This window comes from Bombina bombina, chromosome 5 (genome assembly GCF_027579735.1).
Source record: "Bombina bombina isolate aBomBom1 chromosome 5, aBomBom1.pri, whole genome shotgun sequence".
Taxonomy (NCBI): domain Eukaryota; kingdom Metazoa; phylum Chordata; class Amphibia; order Anura; family Bombinatoridae; genus Bombina; species Bombina bombina.
Genome location: NC_069503.1, coordinates 1001488669 through 1001512163, shown reverse-complemented (window position 1 = coordinate 1001512163; position 23495 = coordinate 1001488669). Strand labels below are relative to the sequence as shown.

Genomic DNA, 23495 nt, shown 5'->3' with positions numbered 1-23495 from the left:
TTGTGAATAGAAATGATCAGGGATAGGCAAGGTGTCTGTACACGGACACTGGTATCCATGACTAGCCCTTGTCATGTCCACCACAACCTTAGTATATCTTTTCTTTCTGATTAAATAATAGGAATAAAAAAATATGTAGTGTGAATAAAGTTGTTAGCTTGTCAAGAGACTGCTAGCGATATTGGGTGATACGTTATGGAATAGATAAAGCCTGAATGAAATACTGGATGTGTTTCTGCATCTGTATAATAACACCCAGCTCTATACAAAGACACAGTAGTGACACTGGCACATGCGTATAGCCAGACAAGGGCTGGTTATAGGGTCAGTGGTATCTGCATCCGTATAATAACACCCAGCACTATATAATGACACAGTAGTGACACTGTCACATGGGTATAGCCAGAGGAGTAAACAAATCCCCAAAAAGTAGGGATAAACCCTTCTGCAAAAGCAATTGTATAGGCAAGTGTCTCTAAGCAGAGTAATGCACTTAGGTGATGTACTTACCCCCCTCTTCACGGCTCAATGCTGTACTGGCCTGGTGTGGAGCTACCGTTAGGGAGACCCCTCTCCTGGGCATTTGTCAGCCCATAACCTGCGCTTGGAGCCACATTGGTCACACAAGCCGCTCGATCCGGACGCCATCAACTCTCACACGCTCCGGCTCAGGGACATGACGTCATCATGCTGTGTTGACTTACAGGGGGTAAGAACCTTCCGATCTCCGTAGCCACTTCGGTGCCTTGTTCCAAATTCGGTTCCTTGCTTTACCAAGCTTGTAATAGCCTTCAGGGGTGAATACTGATTGCTCCAAAAACGGCCCAATATGTAGATTGTGAAAAGTTAAGAGCCGCAGTAAAACAGTATTTGCTTTATTATAATTCATTAAAACAGGAACGTATACATGTAACAAAAGACAAACATGCCCTTAGTTGATAGAAAAGCTCACGCATTTCGGCATACTAGCCGTACTCATAGCTCTATGCTATGGTTTTTTTTCATTTCAAATGTACCTTGGTGTCCTTCACTAAGGTCTTTACTTTGGAAAATGTCCGCCACGGCCTTTGTCTGTGCCTATTCCTGGAAATGATTATGGGCATGGAAGCTCAAGTGGACTTATGTTGATTGGGGGCAGAGTCTGGGTAGTTTGATGTGCAGCAGTTATGTGATCTTGGGGAGTCTGAGCAGTTCATGGGGTGTTACTGTGGTGACTAATGTTTATAGAAATCGGTACATAAATAGGTTAGGGAAAGTGGGCAGAGCTCTTTAATCAGTGGCTGTCACAGAAATGATTCTTATAAAATAATATGCACAAGGATTTTCCTTTTAAAAACAATTGCTGGGGTGCATTTTGTGGAATTTGGAATTCTGACTTTCCTATGTGCTGCAAAGTGATTACTTGTTATGTGCTGGAGTTAATTTATACAGTATCTGTTTTATGAAGAATGAAATGCACTGCAAAACTATTCATTTTGAATAAGTTTTAAAACGCCTTAAATCTATTTTGTATGCAGATCTCTTGCAATGCAGTGAATAATTTCTCCTGTATATAAGGAAAAAAAGTCCTTGGTGACATGCCTGAGTATTTTATTTCTCTATTGCTTTATAGAAGCACTCATCCCTGGCTACTAAAAATAAACTATATATAAGTATGACTAGCTCCTCACTAGACTGATTGGGCACTTGGTTTAAAGTAAATGTGCTAAATCCTGTAGAAGGTAATTTTGGCCTCAGTGGGAACAAATTGACATACTGAACCAAAGAGAAGCAGATAGTTGCTCAATTAAGTTGTTATATAAATATATAATAAAATAAGAAACATTAAAGATACATAATAATGCAATAATAAAATAACGTTATACAGGCAGAGTCTCCAAGTTATGAACAAGGTAGGTTTGTTCTTAAATTAAATGTATGTAAGTTGGAACAGGCACTTTTTTTAGGTGAAACTCTAGCTAAACATTTTTTTAGTTTTTGTATTGCATAGGGAAAGGTTTGTTTTGCTATCTGTGCCCCTGTTCAGAAAATTTCACATCACTTTCTGTCCTTGTGGCAATTGGATTTTGAATATTTTGGGTTATCCTGGAAAGGAGGATTGGCAATAAAGCTCTATTTTCTCTGTAAGTACGAGTTGTACTTAAGTCGGATGTCTGTAACCCGAGGACTTGTTGTACTGTGTTAGTGTTATTTCTGCATTCACTCTTGAATGTAATAAAGGTTTAACCCCATGCAAAGGGTTTAAAATCAAAGTTCATCTCTGAGGCCAAAATGGTCCTGGTTAAGACACGGCTTGTAACTGGCTACGAGTGTATACTACTCCTGATTAGTTAACTGGATGTGTCCTGCTGATGAGTGGTAACGCACTGCAGCTTAAAGTGGCACTACAGTCAAAATGTAATTTTTATGATTCAGATAAAACATCCCATTTAAAAAAAACTTAAAGGGACACTGAACCCAATTTTTTTTTTCTTTCGTGATTCAGATAGAGCATGACATTTTAAGCAACTTTCTAATTTACTCCTATTATCAAATTGTATTAATTCTCTTGGTATCTTTATTTGAAATGCAAGAATGTGAGTTTACATGCCGGCCCATTTTTGGTGAACAACCTGGGTTGTTCTTGCTGATTGGTGGATAAATTCATCCACCAATAAAAAAGTGCTGTCTAGAGTACTGAACCAAAAAAAAGCTTAGATGCCTTCTTTTTCAAATAAAGATAGCAAAAGAACAAAGAAAAAAATATAATAGGAGTAAATTAGAAAGTTGCTTAAAATTGCATGCTCTATCTGAATCACAAAAAGAAAAAAATTGGGTTGTGTCCCTTTAACAATTTTGCTTCTATTATCAAAATGTGAACTTTATTTCTATATGCACAGTTTCTGAGGCTCCAGCTTCTACTGAGCATGTGCAAAACAGCACAGTATATACGTATATACATTTTGCAATTGGCTAATGGCTGTCACATGATACAGGGGAGGAAATACTGGATTGATTTTTAAATTTGCAACAAAATAGTCTACTGCTCATTTCAAATTAAGTGTTATTGCATTGTCGTATTATGCAATTATCAAATAATCAATTCTACTCTATTTAGAGCCCTTTAATAGCCAATTTAAGTATGTATCCTAATCAAATGCATAGTTATACTCAATAATAGAAGATCCACTAGATCTTTTCTTTTCATTGCTGCATCATTATGCACTATTAAAAAAACAACACATTGACACAGTAAAACATTAGATTCCCGGGATTGAACTCTTTTTTTTTTTTTTTTTTTAACAAACAAAATCAGAATGGTGCTGCTGCTCTGGACTTTCTGTGAAAATCAAACTCTTCAGTCAAAAGATTACGGTGTCCCTTTTAAGTGGAAACTCTTTACACCACTAAAAAAAGAGGAATTTGTGCAGTATGTGTTTTCTCTCTCATGTGCCACTAAAGCTGAATATTTTGGCCTACAAGCATTTCCACTCCACGGTATGAGATAATCTAATGTTGAAATTGTTACAAAGATTTATGTTCACACAGATATGAGTTCTTTATTTCCAATGTACCCTGAGTGTATTCAGTTTGGCTCTTCGTTCTATTAAATACAATAACAAGATAATACCAATTTTATGACAGCCACAAGAGGCTCATACAATTTGTGGATGGATTCTTACGTTTGATAAATATAAGATATATAAAATGCAATTGTCATTTTATTACTATAATATTTTATTACTTCTTTTGTAGGGGGATCCTTGGCAATTGCAGGAACATATCTTTTGGTGACTTTTTCTCCCAATATATATCAAGAGATAACAGCTGTAAAAGTGCAAAAATATGTTGTAAGCTGGCAATTTCTAATTTATTTGGTAAGTAATTTTCCTTTCATTTCTTGAAAAGGGCAAACGATTTTTGTGAAAAGACTAAAAAAAGCCAATAAACTATACTGCATCTAACCATGCACGTTTTTGATACTGATGTCCAAATGCTCACTCCCTGTTAAGGACACTTCTAACGTTATTAATGGACAGAGATGAGAATGACAAAGGGTTGATTTACCGAAAGCATTTTATTTATATATAAAACAATTTTTTCTCAACATATACATCTTAAACATTTGTAATACATTTTGAAATGGCTTCTTTGGATGGAATAAAGGAAAAAAATGTGTTGATGTTAAAGGGACATAGCTCCCATAATTCAGATAAAGCATGCATTTAAAAAACACGTTTCTATTGTTAAATTCTTTTTCTTGGTTTCTGTAAATCTTAGCTCCTTCTCTTGTCTACATACTGAAATAGGGGTTGGAGCATACACTTCTTTTTGAGCACTATATGGCAGCAGTGTTTGCAACAGTTGCACGTATTGTTTCAAACACTGCTGCCATAAAGTTCTCAATATGTCACACTATCTAGATATGGAATATAACTAAGCTTCACCAAAGGATACCAAGAAAAAGGGTTAATATTCATAATTAAAGAAGCAATTTTTTAACTAATCATGAAAGTTTAATTTTAACTTTCATGTCATTTTAAACACAAGACTAAAACAATAATAGCAAATATTATTCTTAACTTGCTATAATTGTCTAAGAAGATCACACATTTAAGATTGTCTATTTCAGTTTGACGATTGTATTTTTTTTCTTTGCTAATTAAAAATGCTGTGAGTATAGAACCAGTCTATGTACACATCTATTTATTTCATAAGGTGGTGAGTTCACGATCCATTACACATGGGATTCAACTCCTGGCCACTAGGAGGAGGCAAAGATTCTCAAAACTGTTGAGCACTTCATCCCTCCCACATCACTGGTATGCCAATCTGAACTTTGCTTCCAAGGAGGTGGATGAAGAATTGTGCTCCAGATTCTCTGCTGGTCGTCAATATACTCCTCGCATAAATCCTCTGCTGTAATGTGCTTCACTTGATGGGCTATCTACTGAAAGCAGTTCTGTGTTTGGTAAGCTCAGTGGAGTGGGTGCTTGTCAATATTAGCACTCACATATCCCGCAGGTAAATATGACATGTTACATCATAGCCAAGGGACTTTTTGTTACAGACATTACCACTTTCACACTAGCAGGCCCATTTATCAAGCTCCGTATGGAGCTTGAAGGGCCGTGTTTCTGGCGAGTCTTCAGACTCGCCAGAAACACAAGTTATGAAGCAGCGGTCTAAAGACCGCTGCTTCATAACCCTGTCCGCCTGCTCTGAGCAGGCGGACAGGAACCGCCGGAAATCAACCCGATCGAATACGATCGGGTTGATTGACAGCTCCCTGCTGGCGGCCGATTGGCCGCGAGTCAGCAGGGGGCGGCGTTGCACCAGCAGCTCTTGTGAGCTGCTGGTGCAATGTTAAATGTGGAGAGCGTATTGCTCTCCGCATTTAGCGAGGTCTTGCGGACCTGATCCGCAGTGTCGGATCAGGTCCGCAAGCCCTTTGATAAATGGGCCCCTAGAACTTTGTTTTATTGTCTGTGTGTGTTAGGAGACTTATGGGACTTTAAGGGTTCTTTTTTTTTTTTTTTTTTTTTTTAATACACACTAATTTTGTTCTTTATTCCTATTTTTCTACAGGGGAATTTTCGACGTATTTATATATTTTCTTTAAATCGCCCCTGCAATTTAACTTAGTTATATGTACGCTCTTTAGCGTGCTACCTGTATAATGTCTGATTTATATGAGACTGGATTTTATTTCTTATTTGTGCTATAAAGCGCCCTCCGATTTTCCCTATACAGTCAAGATATTATATATTTTTATCTGGTGTGCACTCTTTTAAAAGGGGCTTGTTCCTGCTTCTGCTTTATTGCTTCCTTGTGTTATCTCACTGTCATAAATCCATGACAGTATTTAATTTTGTAGTCTCCTTAACGTTTTATTCAATACTGTACTGTATTTGTGATATTTACTGTACTGTATGTATTTGCTGTTGAGTTCTCAGATACTTTAAATGGAGTATAGTGGAACTGTCCCCACTAATTTAAAGGGACATGAGGATTCTATGTGGAGCAACCAATCAGCAGCTACTGAGCCTATCTAGATATGCTTTTCATCAAATAATATCAAGTGGATAAAACAAATTAGATAATAGAAGTAAATTAGAAAGTTGTTTAAAATTGCACACTCTTTCAAAATCATGAAAAAAAAATTGTGTTTCATGTCCCTTTAAATGCAGATCCTTAGAGGGTAGTTCATCTAACGACTTATTTAAGTGTATTTATTGCAAGCTTATTTCTATTACACCACCATCTTGGCTTTGCAATTCAAGAATGGATCACCTTATGAATTTTAACTAATCTAATACTGTACAGGCCTCTTAAGGAATCTGTCCTCTAGCTGTTTGATCAGTACAAGGGAGTTCTTCAGATGTTGCTCCTGGTTTTAAAGGTTTTGTGTGTTCTACTGTGTCTGAGATGTTTGCGGCAATGTCTCCTCCAAGTAAGAGCAAGAGAGTCTTTAATAAACAACTTTCAACTAATAATTTTCCCAGTACTTCTGAATTTATCAAAATCAGAACTGATAGACAATTACTTGCAGACTCAGATTTTAATACCTTATTCATTTTCTGAATCCTCCTTTATCTTTTAAAGGGACTATCCAGTCACAATGGATGAATTAAATCTTTGAATAGAAACATATTGGCAAAAATGCTCCTAGTAAAAGTTATCGCTGTTTTAGTGTTAACATTTTTCTCTGCACATGCATGTAAAGTATAACTAGATATTCTCAGTGCACCAGCATTTTAAATACTGCAGCAGCTCAGAACGCCAGTGGGGCTTGTAATCATGTCAGCAATTAACAAATAAAGTCATTACCAGATGGTACAAGCACCTTATGCTCAATGAGCAAGTGCTGTGTTTAAAATGCTGGTGCACGGTGCATACTTAAATACACTTTTGAAACTGGTAGGAGGCAGATTGCCTTTTTCAGAAGGCCTAGTCTTAATCTTTGCAAGATTCTTGGGCTCTAAACATAATTTCTCAATGTTGCAGAATCTGTGTCAGATCAAGGCCTCCAAGGGGAAAGTTTCTTCTGTCACATGCTCCAAAGAACCATGTGAAGGCTCAAGCATTTTTTCATTGTGTTCAGTAACTTGAACTAATGGGAGTAATAGTTCCAGTGCAAATTCAAGGGCAATTTATGTACACAGTAGTTTTAAAGGATGCTTACCTTCATATCTTTATTCACAGGGATCATCTTCAATTCCTTCATTTTACTTTTCAGGATAAACATTTTCAGTTTGTATCTCTTCCATTTGGTTTGACTGCCAGAATTTTTATGAAGTTTCTGGGATTGCTCTTGTCCATAATTTGAGCCCAAGGTACAATATCTTTAGACAGACGCTATCTTTACATTTAACAATATCTCACACAAACGAAATTTGTCCCAAAGAGTTCTCTATCTTTCCGTGAAACTTTTATTCTCTATCCAATCCTACTGTAGCCTTATGCATGGAAAGTCCTACGTCTGATGATTGCTGCATCAGAACCATCTCCATTTACTCTTCAAATATTCATGCTATGTCAGTGGTGCAAGGATTACACTCTGCTTTTTCAAAGGATTCTTTTGGATCTAGCTACAAGAAATTGTCTTGTCTGGTGGATAGAGAATCAGGCCATCCCTCTGGGAGCATCTTTTGTCAGTCCAATCTTGACAAATACCATGACAGATGCAAGTCTCTCAGGTTGGATTGCAGTATGGGGTCCAGGAGAGCACAACAAATTTGGTCTACTTAGGAGGCAAGGTTACCAATAAACATCTTCAAACTTCAATTCTCTCCAGAGCTGACCTGAAAGAAGAGACTTTCCTTCATTTCCAATCAGATATTGTCATAGCGGTGACATTTATCAATCACCAATGGGGAACTTGCAGTTCTCTAGTGATGAAGGAAGTCTCCAATATTCTGTCTTGAGCAGAGAAAAATCTCAACACGATTTCTAATTTGTTAATCTCTTTATCTGGGGGAATGGTCTTTATATCAGGAAGTGTTTAATTAGATTGTATAATGATGGGGACTCCCAGAAATAGACCTTATGGCTTCTCATTTGAACATCAAAATTCACAGGTATTTTGCAAAATCCAGGGATCCTCGAGCAGAGTCAGCAAATGCTGTAGCTGTTCCGTGGTCATTTCAACTAGCATACTTTTTTTCTTCCAACATTTCTTCTGCCCAGAGTGATATATCGGATCAAACAAGAGCAATCATCTGTAATTTTGATTGCTCCAGCTTGGCCTTGCAGAACTTGGCATGAGGATCAGATTCTGAATTTTAGTTCTACCTGATATTTAGAATTTTGTTCAGGCCTTAGCTAGAATTTGTCCTGTTATCAATCCAATTTCTCCTCCATGGAACCTGAATTTGTTTCTTAGAATGCTACATGTTTCTTCCTTTGACCAGATGCATTCTTTAGATTAGATTTTCAAGTATCTTTTGTGGAAGATTCTGTTTCTACTAGCAATTTTATCAGCTAGAAGAGCTTCTGAGTTATCAGCCCTTTCCTGTGATCCTCCTTATCTTATTTTTCACCAAGATCAAGCGGTCTTGAGAATAAAGTTTGATTTCTTACCAATAGTTTCTTTTGATAATAATCAAACGATTGTAGTTCCTTCTCTTTGTCTTCATCCAAGTTATGAAGCCTTTCCTTTTGAATTATGATGATTAAGTAAGGTATTTAACATTATATTACAGACTACTAAAGATTTTAGACAATCAATTAGTTTGTCCATTTTTTCTCAGGCCCATGTAAAGGCTAAAAGCCTCAGCTGTTTCTTTAACTTCTTGGCTAAAACTCCTGGGGCCCCATCCTATATGCAGCGTCGCCCGCAAAAGCCGGCAACGCCGTTTTTTGTGCGTTTTTGGTATCCTATATGCAGTGCCGCATATAAATGCGGCACGTATATTTCACCCGTCGGACGTAGTTTTTTTTACCCATAGACTAACATATAAAACACACGCAATTTGGTATCCAGTATCCAGCGCAAGGACTTACGTGGCGAAAATGGAGAAATCTTACTCCATTTTCACCTCGCCATAAAATGCACCCGTAGCAAGCCTTGCGCTGAGTATTGGAGCCCCGTAACTCTCTAAAATGCCAAAAAAACAAACTAACGCATGCGCAATGTCTATCTACCTGTCAACCGCAATCCCTAATAAAGTGTATTAACCCCTAAACTGCCGCTCCCGGACCCCGCCGCCACCTACATTAAATTTATTAACTCCTAATCTGACCCCCCTACACCGCAGCCACCTACATTAAATTTATTAACCCCTAAACCTAAGTCTAACCAACACCCCCCTAACTTAATTATTATTTAAATAAATCTAAATAATATTACTATTATTAACTATTTTATTCCTATTTAAAACTAAATACTTACCTATAAAATAAACCCTAAGGTAGCTACAATATAATTAATAATTACATTGTAGCTATTTTAGGATTTATTTTTATTTTACAGGCAACTTTGTGTTTATTTTAACTAGGTACAATAGCTATTAAATAGTTAATAACTATTTAATAGCTACCTAGTTAAAATAATTACAAAATTACCTGTAAAATAAATCCTAACCTAAGTTACAAATACACCTAACACTACACTATCAATAAATTAATTAAATAAATTAACTACAATTATCTAAAATAAAATACAATTAAATAAACTTAACTATAGTACAAAAAACAAACACTAAATTACAAAAAATTAAAAAATATTACAAGAAGTTTAAAATAATTACACCTAATCTAAGCCCCCTAATAAAATAAAAAAGCCCCCAAAATAATAAAATTTTCCTACCCTATACTAAATTACAAATAGCCCTTAAAAGGGCCTTTTGCGGCGCATTGCCCCAAAGTAATCAGCTCTTTTATCTGTAAAAAAAAAAAAGAACAATCCCCACCCAATCCCCCTTTAAAAAAAAACTAACACTAACCCCATTGAAGATCACCCTACCTTGAGCCGTCTTCACCCAGCTGGGCCGAAGTCTTCATCCGATGGGGCAGAAGAGGACATCAGGACCGGCAGACATCTTCATCCAAGTGGCATCTTCTATCTTCATCCATCCGACGAGGAGCGGCTCCATCTTGAAGACATCCAGTGCGGAGCATCCTTCCTGGCCGACGGACTAACGACGAATGACGGTTCCTTTAAATGACGTCATCCAAGACGGCGTCCCTCAAACGAGGGACGCTGGGTGAAGATGGATCAGCCAATAGAATTGACCTTGCATTCTATTGACTGATCCAATCAGCCAATCGGATTGAACTTCAATCCGATTGGCTGATTAAATCAGCCAATCAGATTTTTCCTACCTTAATTCCGATTGGCTGATAGAATCCTATCAGCCAATCGGAATTCGAGGGACGCCATCTTGGATGACGTCATTTAAAGGAACCGTCATTCGTCGTTAGTCTGTCGGCCAGGAAGGATGCTCCACGCTGTATGTCTTCAAGATAGAGCCGCTCCTCGTCAGATGGATGAAGATAGAAAATGCCGCTTGGATGAAGATGTCTGCCGGTCCGGATGTCCTCTTCTGCCCGGATAGGATGAAGACTTCTGCCAGTCTGGATGTCCTCTTCTGCCCCATCGGATGAAGACTTCGGCCCAGCTGGGTGAAGACGGCTCAAGGTAGGGTGATCTTCAATGGGGTTAGTGTTAGGTTTTTTTAAGGGGGGATCGGGTGGGTTTTAGAGTAGGGGTGTGTGGGTGGTGGGTTGTAATGTTGGGGGGGGATTGTTGTTTTTTTTACAGGTAAAAGAGCTGATTATTTTGGGGCAATGCCCCGCAAAAGGCCCTTTTAAGGGCTATTTGTAATTTAGTATAGGGTAGGGAAATTTTATTATTTTGGGGGGCTTTTTTATTTTATTAGGGGGCTTAGATTAGGTTAAACTTCTTGTAATCATTTTTAATTTTTTGTAATTTAGTGTTTGTTTTTTGTACTATAGTTTAGTTTATTTAATTGTATTTTATTTTAGATAATTGTAGTTAATTTATTTAATTAATTTATTGATAGTGTAGTGTTAGGTGTATGTGTAACTTAGGTTAGGATTTATTTTACAGGTAATTTTGTAATTATTTTAACTAGGTAGCTATTAAATAGTTATTAACTATTTAATAGCTATTGTACCTAGTTAAAATAAATACAAAGTTGCCTGTAAAATAAAAATAAATCCTAAAATAGGTACAATGTAATTATTAATTATATTGTAGCTATCTTAGGGTTTATTTTATAGGTAAGTATTTAGTTTTAAATAGGAATAATTTAGTTAATATTAGTAATATTATTATTTAGATTTATTTAAATAATAATTAAGTTAGGGGGGTGTTAGGGTTAGACTTAGGTTTAGGGGGTAATAAATTTAATGTAGGTGGCGGCGGTGTAGGGGGGTCAGATTAGGTGTTAATAAATTTAATGTAGGTGGCGGCGGGGTCCGGGAGCGGCGGTTTAGGGGTTAATACATATAATGAAGGTGGCGGTGGGCTCCGGGAGCGGCAGTTTAGGGGTTAATACTAGGATAGGTTTATTGCGGTGTGGGCTATGGCAGTTTAGGGGTTAATAATTAGGCTTATTGTGTTGTGGGGGGTTGTCGGTCTAGGGGTTAATACATTTATTATTAGGAGTGAGAGGGGGGATTGCGGATATAGGGGTATACGTATCGGGATTATTTTTGGGAGGCAGGTTAGACGGTTACGGGAGATTTAATTATTTTTTTTTAACTTTTCTTAGGCGCCGGCAGTTTCTAAAGTGCCGTAAGTCACTGGCGGCTCCAGAAATTTGTAGTTAGGCTTATTTCTGGACATCGCTAGTTTATCCGACTTACGGCACTTTAGGAACTGCCGGCGGGGTATATGTAATACCCCGATGTGCGATGTGAAACTATGGGCGGCACGGGTTCCCTCACTTGTGCCGAAAACTACGCCGTGTATCGGATCGCGCCCCTGATTCACAAGGCTTACTTGGAGGCAGCTAAATCTCCTCCAAAACACATTAAAGCTCACTCTCCCAGATCTGTTTTTACTTTGTTTTTTTTGTTTTTAAATGAGGCCTCTGTAGAGCAAATTTGCAATACAGCAACATGGTCATCCTTCCATACCTTTACTAAATTCTACCATTTTTGATGCTTTTTGCTTTTTTCTGAAGCGGCCTTTTGTAGGAAAGTTCTCCAGGCAGCAGTGTCTGGAAAATAGATGACTGATTTTTTTTCCTCAAACATGTTTGTCCCATCCAACATTACCTGTGGAATCCACAGCTTTAGGTATAAGTTCCCATGCATAATGGATTGTGGACTCTTACCAACTTAATGAAAGAAAAAAAACTATGCTTACCTGATTAATTCCTTTCATGGTGGTAAGAGTCCATGAGCCCCACCCAAAAAAAAAGGGAAATAAGACCAAAAAAAAAAGATTAGGATGACAGTTCCACTATTTTCCCTAATTTGTCATTTTCTACCCTTTTTATTCCTATTTTCTCCTTGCTTGGCTTTATGTACAAATGGCATACCAGTAATGTGGGAGTAATGTGGGAGGGATGAAGTGTTATTGAGAGTTTTGGGAAACTTTCCCTCCTCCTAGTGTCCAGGAGTTGAATCCCATGTGACTCCACCACCGTGAAAGAAAATAATTTATCAGGTAAACATAAATTTTGTTTCCAATAATAAGTGTGCATGCACAATTCAATGGCCTGTAACATGCTTGATCTTGACAGTCCATCTGTGCATGTGCACTGGATGTTGAAACATTAGTGTGTGTATATGTATCCACAAGCCTGGTGGTGTCTTGAACCTGAGACCAGTCCTGAACTCGCCAAACCTTTTAAAATTTAAAACAAAGGAAACCACTCAAACTGAAGGTGTATAGCCATAGTCCGCAATAGCAAGGTAAGAATAACACTCTGTTGTTTGTAGTGTTTAATCTCCATATAAACAATAACCGTTATAGTTTGTGTTGTCGGGTGATGTGACAGGGCCAGGGGTATAACTAGATCTGACTGGGCAGGGCAAAAGCTGTGGAGCCCCCTTATTTCAATATTGGCCTTTTGGCTGTTTGCAATAAGCAGAAGATGTGCCAACAGACAAACGGAAAGAAGAGCTGCTTTTATTTGACTATGAGTCATCATTCCCCTTTGGTTAGTCCACCCCAGAGGGATATGCAAGTGTGCGGCCTTCCTGTAAAAATATGGAGGCAAGTTTTTCTGTACAGTAACAGTGTGATATTTGTTTTGAAAACCATAGTGTAAAGGTAAATACATACACTTTTCTTAAACTGTGAGCCCTGTTTTGCATGGTTGTCACTACTGGTTGTAGGGGCAGATGCCCCCCCCCTAAAGGTGTTGGCTTGTGCTTAAATGAGATCTGAGACCCCTGTAGTTATGACTATGTACAGGGGTAAGAAACTTGTTTAACTACAATCAGGTTGTCCAACTGCACTAGTGTAAACCCTAACTCCTTCATATATTATATAAAGGACAGGCAAATGTAAATATTACTTTACTTTTCCGTAGAGATCTAATCATATAACCGGCTGAAAGACAGAGAGTTAAAGCAAAAATAAGTATTGTTGCCACTTATATTGTTTTGCTGAAGTTGATGCGACTTCGTGTTTTCTCCTTAAATAAAAAATACTCTGTTATTGGGAATGCTTGGCTTATATTCTGAGCATTAACTTTTTTGACAGCTGAGTGGCATCAATTAGCACAGATTTCTACCTTTTCGGTATGCGCTTGAAATCTCCACCAATCTTCTTCTGCCAGAGCTTTTATTGATTTCCCTTCTGATGAACACAGTAGAAACTTTATTATCGTGTCTCAAGCTCATTCAAATGTCATTGTGTAAACTAATACGCAGAAACAGCAAGAAAATATGCCATTCCGTCAGCTGATGGTATAAATAATTTTGTTGATTGTTTTATTTGTATAATTATCTTCGCCCATGTAATGTATTGCAAGACTGATGGAAATACATATTGCTTGTTGCATAGGAAAAAGTAGTGTAAATATATAACTTTTTATTTATTTATTTTGTTTAATGATTGAACCGTGTTTTAACTTTTCAACCATGGCCAATACTTGTATTATTATGAAGGGCAACTTTTGTTTTCGTCTTAGAAACATTCAGCTATATTTTAATATTATACAATTAATGGGAGATTAAACACTAAATTTAGGGGTTAATCACAATTATCAGCATGTTAACAACTGGCGATTGAGGTATTTTTAAAGGGCCATTATAGTTGAAAAATGAATTAGAGCATGTCATTTTATGACTAGCGACCCATTAATACAGAAAAGGGATTAAACACATAGTTGAAATACTACTGCAGAGACCTGCAGAGCACTGCTGGATGCTTAACATGTGACAGCCCTGTTTTTCTGATACCAATCCAAATTCTCAATGAAAAACACATTTATGGGACCAATTTTCAGTTGTAAACTTACAGAAGTGTAAAAACCTGATAAACCCCGGAAAACATATTTTTCATTTTATTATAGCATATCCCACATGTTTTGAAATGTGACACTGGTTTCGCACATGGGCAAAGTACACTTAAATTACCCCCTGCCATATTGGTTATGTTAGGAAGCAATGTCAATAAACACATGCATTGCCTGCTCAATCAAATATTGTTAAAAAAAAAAATTGTAATAAGCACTTACAGAAACCTACACACATATATATGTAACAAAAAATAATAAATTATTTACACCTTAAGGATAATTATCAAAAAATATCTATATAAAGTGAAATAAACTTGATAAATATAGCACTTTGCACTTTAATCAATCAGACAATTTCCAGAACACGTAGAAACTTCCAAAGATAATTGTTCCAAATCTTCAAAGTGGGACAATCTCAAATATGAAAGAGAAAAGAATAGCCCTTAGCACGATACTGTATCTGTGATACTCACACAGTGTTGAGCTACAATATCTCTAAGTATTTGTACATTAATCAAAAGAAGTATAGGCACAAGGGGCTTCGCTTTATTTGGGATATTCATTAAAAAAACAAGACCACAAAGTGAAGGAGGTGCCTTTATAGTGCAGTATGATCATCCATAGTAAAGTGTAGGTAAAAATAAGTCCCACTCATGTGTAAACTAGCACTATGACCAATGCTATATATAGGCAAGCTGGGCCCTCAGAGCTGCCCAGTAAGGTCTCCTCCAGTCCCAGGATACTCCCAAATTTCGTGCATCCACTAGCTCAGCACGTCAGGAATACTGGTGAATAATCCACCACAATCAGGAGCGTATTAAAATTAAAATCTTTAAATAAATTTTAAATAAAGCTCTTAATTTGTTCCTCTTTGTGGTGGATTATTCATCAGTACATCTGACCTGCTAAGCTATGTGACTGAAGCCCGTGGATGCACGAAATTCGAGAGTATCCTTGGTATTTTTTAGAAAGGCTATACATTTTCCAATGTTATATAATATAAACATCAATGGACATTTATATAGTGTAAAAATGTATATGCAAAAAAACATCAATACATTAAAAAGGGGAATTACTATTTTTGATTTTACAATATATACTTTCAAAAATGTAAACAATTATAAACTCCAGTTAGATATAATTTACTGAGTGATTGACAGGTTCTTCTTTCACACACAAAAATAAAGGGTGGCATTACACTCTCAAACATATGTGTCATGATACAGTGTTCAATGCAAAGCTGGGCAGACAGGTTTGCAAGTCGGGAGCCTTGTCCGCACCCTACTTAGTTAATGGAGCCCAAGGTGTTTACTGTCCCTTTAAATCTTTTGGGCTAGAAACATCTGGGGAAGGTAGTGTGCATTACAATATGCAGTACCATATTAAATATGTATAATCTTCTTCACTAACACATACAGGTTTACATAATTTTGCACATCTTGATCTGGTGATATTGTCCACAAACGTACTTGGGTCTGACACTAACTCCCTTGAATGCTTGTATGATTTCCTTTGTTCTTAGACTGATAATATATATATGCTGACAAAATGAGACAAATGAACATCTGTTTGTTTTTTACATCTTTCTGCTGAATTCTGAAAGATCCAGACCTAATACCGCACCATTAATTTAAACAGATGTCAGGTTTCTTTTTTTCCTCAACAGGAGATGTGCCATCCAAATCTTTTTTGGATACCACCCCACCATCAGAAGCTCATTAGAGTTTACATTTATGAAGTTAGATCGTTGTGACCTTTTTATTATGATAATTTCATGGTTTGGATATCTGCCACATTTTGTTATACAGAATGCTTTCTAAAAATTGGTTTGTAAAGGTCTGAAATTTAATAATAATAAAAAAAAAATATTTGAAGGAGATAAATATACTTTTATTGGTAATGGCTAGTTTTGTGCTTGTGGTAATCTTCGGTTGTAAATCTTTGCTCAGTTCTGTGGAAAATCCAATACATGGGAAAGATGTCAACCATTACGTTTTTGGCAGCTTGGCATTGCGTTGCTGTGTCCTACAAATCATGGTCATTGGAACATTACTTTAGTCTGTGCCACACAGAACAGTGTCAGAATTTTTAGTGACTGCAGGGACTATTTGTTGCAAATGTCAGATAAGTCTGAATAAATAATCATTTTACACTGCTCTTCATGTATAATTTCACTTAGTAGCCTGCAGTAGTGATTATAATCAGAAAAGATATGTCTTATATGTGAACATGTTCTCTATAAAGTACAGTATTTGTTATTTAAAGGGACAGTCTACACCAGAATTGTTATTGCTTTAAAGGATAGATCATCCCTTTACTACCCATTCGTAAGTTTTGCATAGCCAACACAGTTATATTAATACACTTTTTACCTCTGTGATTACCTTGTATCTAAGCCTCTGCAAACTGCCCCCTTATTTCAGTTCTTTTGACAGACTTGCGTTTTAGCCAATCAGCACTGACTCCTAGGTAACTCCACATGCGTGAGCACATTATCTATATGACACACATGAACTAACACCTAGTGGTGAAAAACTGTCAAAATGCATTCAGATAAGAGGCGGCCTTTAAGGTTTAAGAAATTGGCATATGAACCTCCTAGGTTTAGCTTTCAACTAAGAATACCAAGAGAACAAAGCAAAATTGGTGATTAAAAGTAAATTGGAAAGTTGTTTAAAATGACATGCTTTATCTGAATCATGAACGTTTATTTTGGACTAGACTGTCCCTTTAATCAAAGTGTGATTACACCTAGGGACTTTATTTGCTAAAGTGTTCTATCTATCATCTGTGTCTTTCAGTCTATACATCTATCTAATTTTCTGTATCATACATGAGAAAATAAAAACACAAATACTACCTTATTTACTGCACGTAATTAAACTTCGTATTCTAAAATATTTAAGCATTCAACAAGCGTACGATCACTGGAAAATAGGTTTGTTGTATGTGGTTGAGCAATAAAGCTACTTTTTTTTTTTTTAAATGTGACTTTAGCGGGAAGCTACTTTAATGATAAGTCTATCCTATATATTGGACACCTTGAAACCCTAAATAACTGCAAGGGGGGGTGGCAGCGCAGTAGCGGGTGAAGCCACCTCCCTGAAATGAGTTTTTGCAGGTTGGGATGTCTGAACTAAATGCTATTGCATTGTCTTATTATCTTGCATTTGTTGATTATGCAAATCTACTGTGTTGACTGGTCCTTTAAAACATTAGGATTGCATTAAAGAGGAAAACATGTTACAAAACAATATCCCTCTAATGAACATTTCACTAGATAATCTGCTTGTTTCATGCTCTATGGCTAAATGGCAGGAAAACTGTTTAACACTAGTCAAGCAATTCGCTTGTTAGATTTACAGTAATGCAAATCTGCATAACCTATATATTATGTGTTTAGCTTCTTACACTCATAATTAACCCCTTAGTGACCAGACCATTTTTCAGTTTTCTTACCCAGAACACTGAACCCAAATTTTTTCTTTCGTGATTTAGATAGAGCAGGCAATTTAAGCAACTTTCTAATTTACTCCTTTTATCAAATTTTCTTCCTTCTCTTGGTATCTTTATTTGAAATGCAAGAATGTAAGTTTAGATGCCGGCTCATTTTTGGGGAATAACCTGGGTTATTCTTGCTGATTGGTGGATAAATTCATCCACCAATAAAAAAAGTACCGTCCAGAGTTCTGAAACAAAAAAGCTTAGATGTCTTCTTTTTCAAATAAAGATAGCAAGTGAACGAAGAAAAATTGATAATAGGAGTAAATTAGAAAGTTGCTTAAAATTGCATGCTCTATCTGAATCACTAAAGAAAAAAATTGGGTTCAGTGTCCCTTTAAGGACCAGGGCTATTTTTAAATTTCTGCAGTGTTTGTGTTTAGTTATAATTTTCCTCTTACTCATTTACTGTAACCACACATATTATTATATACCGTTTTTCTCTATATTAAATTGACTTTTTAAAGATACAATTATTTTTCTCATATCATATAATTTACTACAACTTTTTTTAAAAAAATATGATGAAAAAATGAGAAAAAAACACACTTTTTCTATCTTTGACCCCCAAAATCTGTTACAAATCTACAACCACCAAAAAACACCCATGCTAAATAATTTTTAAATTTTGTCCTGAGTTTAGAAATACCCAATGTTTACATGTTCTTTGCTTTTTTTTTTTGCAAGTTATAGGGCAATAAATACATGCAGTACTTTTTCCGAACCATTTTTTTTTCTTCAAAATTAGCGATAGTTACATTGGAACACTGATATCTGTCAGGAATCCCTGAATAACCCTTTACGTGTGTGTGTGTGTGTGTGTGTATGTATGTGTGTATATATATATATATATATATATATATATATATATATATATATATATATATATATATATATATATATATAAAATATATAAAATCAAGAAAATTACGGGGGGGGGGATGCAGTCGCAATATGAGCGTATCTGTGTAAATAATTAACCGGCAATAGCCTCAGTATACGTTAAAGAAAGCGTGGTGCAGACCCTTATATAAGTATGATATGGAATACAAGAGAGAGAACTTCAGGAGTGTAATCCTGGATTATAAAGACAGGTGATTCAGCACTCTTTTTTTGAAATAAACAAGCTCACAATTATGGGTTAGACCAAATTAATATATTTAATCCTGAGACAATGGTCTCTCACAACCGGAGAGTACATTCATGCTAGAAATATTGTGGTGAATAAATCACAGTAGTTGGTATAGATGAATATATAAAAAATGTAGAAACCATATAATAATAAAATAAATACAATGAACCTGACCGGTCAGGGGTACATGCAAAAACCGCATTAGAAAACAGTCTTATCAATATCTGTGCTGATCACAAGTGTAAAGTATTCTGAGTATTAGCCTACTACACCCTACTGCTCTCAGAACCCCCTGTCAAAGGACAAGGAGGTATATCCTGGGCAGATAATTGTTCAGGATCTAAGAGGCTAAGGCAGATTACCTGTGTGCAGAGACAGGCTAGATTAGCATATGAAGAGCAAGTTAAGATAAAGTACGTCTACAGGTTGCATATTATATCAAGGTGGACCACTCCAGTGAGACTACACCCAGCTGCACGCAGCACCCCTTTCAAGGGGTAAAAATGCTGGGCAGGTAAACGCAGGGGATCTAAGTCGGCTGGTTAGCGAGCCCTCAGGATATGTACATAAAAGGACAAGCATGCGTGTATAGGCAAGGTTCAACAATGCTAGTAGAGATGTTGCATGAGGCAGATTAAATGCCGGTGTACACATATAAAGCGGAATTAGTGCTTCTCATGCAAAAATGCAAACAGCATGCAGGTAATGATGGTTACTAGCCAAGCATAGGCAAGCAAATTCATCAGGTATAGTCCTGGCAAGCATATGTATAAGCAAAAGCAGTAGTGTCACTTGTCCTAGTTGTTTTTCAACAAGACAAAATATGCAGTTCTGTGTTTTAGACAGCGGTCATTTCATAAATCCCAAGCAAGCATAGTCCTCGACAGGGAACAGCATCCAACACGATAAATCCCAGTATGATAGCTGGCAATAACACTGCTTGTACTTTAGAAAAGGGGATTCATACAACCTTATACATAAAATGTCCGTTATTGTTGTCTTTTTTTGTCCAAGCTCCTCACAGTTGTGGAGATGATGGCTCAAACAGAGCTAGTAAGCAGGGAGAAAGTCTCCATACACGGATCCAAACTGCAGCGGTAGAAGCATGTGTCACATGTCCGGTCGGCTTAGCCAATGCCGACTCGCGTTTCACCCGCTCGTCTGTACTTCAGACCGGGCTTCGTCAGGGCGGTATTCAGCTGTCATCATTACGTCCTAATTTATAGGAGTAGGTACTAGCGCCTCTGCTGGAAAGTGAAATAATAGCACACTGCATATATACTTAAACAAAAGTTTCTTTGTTACTCATCCAGGATAAAGTACATAGTAGAAACTGTGTATAGCAAAACGTTACTTATACTAGGTGCAAGATACAGAAGATAAAAGATTTTTTATATATTAAAAGAAATTAACGTCTTATGTAGAAGTATATATAATATATTCATATGGTTTCTGTAATAACAACTTTTTGTACATAACCTCTACCTATAGAATTAGGATACCATGGGCATATCATAGAAAGCAGGCCATATCCAGCTTGTCATTGAGACCATATGGAAGCTGGTTTTCAAGGATTGAAATCCACCTGCATTCTTTTCTGAGGAGGGTCTTGTCAGTATCCCCATCTCTGCCATTTATGATGCCTCGGTCAATGCCCACAAATCTCAAGGAGTCAGGATTACAGTCGTGAGTCATTTCAAAGTGTCTCGCCACATTACTTTTGGGATTTTTGTTCTTTACAGCATCACGATGTTCGGTTATGCGGTCTTTTATGGCTCTCCTAGTTTTTCCCACGTAAAAACGTGGGCAACTGCAAGATAGTAGATAAATAACACCCTCTGTGTTACAATTCACAAAGTATTTGAGTTTATAGGTTTTACCCGTGTTTGTACTGAACTCTTTAGTTTTTAGCATGTACTTACATGCTACACATTTGCCACAGGGTTAATTGCCTGATGATCTATGTTTGGTCAACCAGTCAGTCTGTTTAGATTTGGACACATATTGAATATTCACGAGTTTATCTTTTAAGTTTGGTGCCCTCCTCACAGTAATGCTTGGGAGCTCACCTACTTCTTGAGATACTCCTGCATCACTGGTAAGAACTTGCCAATTCTTGGCAATGATGTTCCTTAAGGTATGCCAGTGGCAGTTGTAGTCATCAATTAACCTATTTTTTGGATCTTTTACCTTCTCTTTGGGCAGTAGAAGTTTGTCTCTATCAGCATGCATAGCATACTTGGACGCCCCTCTTACAGTTCTTTTCGAATATCCTCTATCCAAGAATCTCTTTTCCATGTCTACCGCATGTTTTAAGTACCTTTCTTTTGTTGAACAGTTTCTAAGCAACCTAAGGAACTGCCCCTTAGGAATGCCTTTCTTTAAATGGTTAGGGTGATGGCTAGATGCCAATAGAAGACTGTTCGTGGCCGTATCTTTACGATAGTTTTCAGTCACAATTGTCCCTCTTTCTATTTTCACCTTGACATCTAGGAAGGAAATCTCTTCTCTGCTATATTGCAGAGTTAAGGAGATATTCCTGTTCAAATTTAGATTACCAACAAATTCTTTGAGGGCCTCAGGGCCCTCCCATATGAGAAATATGTCATCCACATATCTCAACCATATGTGGATGTATCTCTCAAAGAGAGGGTCCTGAAACACCTCTTCCATTTCCCAGATTCCAAGGTGAAGGCAGGCATATGTTGGGGCGCACGTAGCGCCCATAGCCGTGCCTTGCAGCTGTTTGTAAACTTTGTTATTGAACATAAAGATGTTGTTAGTGAGTACAAAAGTCAGTAATTCCACCACAAAGTCCGTATGCTTTTGGATGTGGACTCCTCTTGTCATGAGGAAATGTTTACATGCCTCATTGCCTACCTTGTGCGGGATCGAGGAGTAGAGTCCTTCTACATCAAGGCATACCAAAAGTGCTCCCTGAGGAACCGACAGACCATCAGTTTTCCTAAGGAAGTCAGCCTGGCTCGTCCTAGGTCGTTAAAGGGATATAAAACCCAAAACCTTTTCTTTCATGGTTCAGATATAACGAACCATTTTAAACAACTTTCCAATTTACTTCTATTAGAAAATTGTCTTAATTTTCTTAATCTTTTCTTAATCTTTGTTGAAAAACATGTGTCTGTAGCACTTTTTTTTTTTTTTTATTGTGTTCTCTTTTTGAATAATGAAAGAAACATTTTGGGCTAATTTCCCTTTAACTATTCATTCACGGCATTGACGCATGAAACACAGTGCCTCTCAAGTCCAAGATGACTATTAACACTTTCTAACACAACAGCAGCATTTTCAGCCGCCTTAGTACACATTATTGTATATAGTCTGCTCACTAATGCTCACTCATCTCTTCATACTATAGTGAAAAGGCTCTATAGATAAATAGGATTTAGGGAAACAAGATATTCCTCTTTAATGTTAACCTTGGGAAGTGCAGCAGTATCAAGCTATTACTATTATTGCTAATATTATTATTATTTTATTTTAATAGGATTATAGCAAGAAGCTATTAAAAAAAAAAAAATACAAATTGTGTAAGTCGTACATATAATAGATGATAGCATCTTAGTAGTTTTCTGCCAATCTTCATGTTTCCTATCTGTCAGTGAGCAGATGCTGATAAAATGTACAAAATTAACTGCCAGTAATACATTTTAAACGGGTCCATTTAAAAGTATAAACATTAATAAACATATTAGTAATAAACACGTGATTATGCATCTTCAACGCCTAACAGCACGCTCAATTGATATGCAATTTAATGAATACAAAGAACTGTGACTCACTAAGAACTCATAATAAAAAAAAATAACAAATTGTCAAGTGAGTTATATCTAACCTTATAAACACTGGATAGACTGTTGGAAATGTTATAGGGGCATTCATGTAAATTTTATATATGCATAGCATTTATTAGCAGTTATTCACTTATAGGGACATGAAATTACCCCCCCCCCCCCCCATGATATTTACTTTTATTATCTAATTTGCTTAGTTTCACTTTGTATCCTGTGTTAAAAAGCATTCATAGTTAGGCTCAGCAGCTTTGAGCTAGTTGCTGAATGGTGGCTGTGCTTATATGCTTCTTGTCGTTGGTTTACCAATGTGTACAGATAGCTCCCAGTAGTTCACTGCTGCTCCTTCAGCAAAGAATACCAAGATAAAAAAGTTGGTAATGGAATTAAATTGTAAAGTTGTTCAAAAATGTATGCTCTATCTGAATCATGATAAAATGGATTTCATGTCCCTTATAATTGAAAAAATATCAGCAAATGAAATAAATGTTTTAATTAGCAGACTTTGTATGCCAGATTTACATTGTTGGCATAATGCTTGAAATGCATCGTAAGCATATTTATCTTATCTTTTTATTATGCATTTATTGATTATGCACTTTTGGGTTTCAAAAAGAAAATGTGATA

General features: G+C 36.6%; 1 protein-coding gene across 1 annotated transcript in view; it reads left to right on the top strand.

Moving 5' to 3' along the window:
- The window catches only part of NIPAL2 (NIPA like domain containing 2), a 164331-nt gene that overhangs the window by 104005 nt on the left and 36831 nt on the right, over positions 1 to 23495 (top strand). Inside the window, exon 5 of the mRNA XM_053715239.1 lies at positions 3736 to 3857. Coding sequence (XP_053571214.1) covers positions 3736 to 3857 — 122 coding nt within the window. The remainder of the gene's footprint in view (positions 1 to 3735; positions 3858 to 23495) is intronic.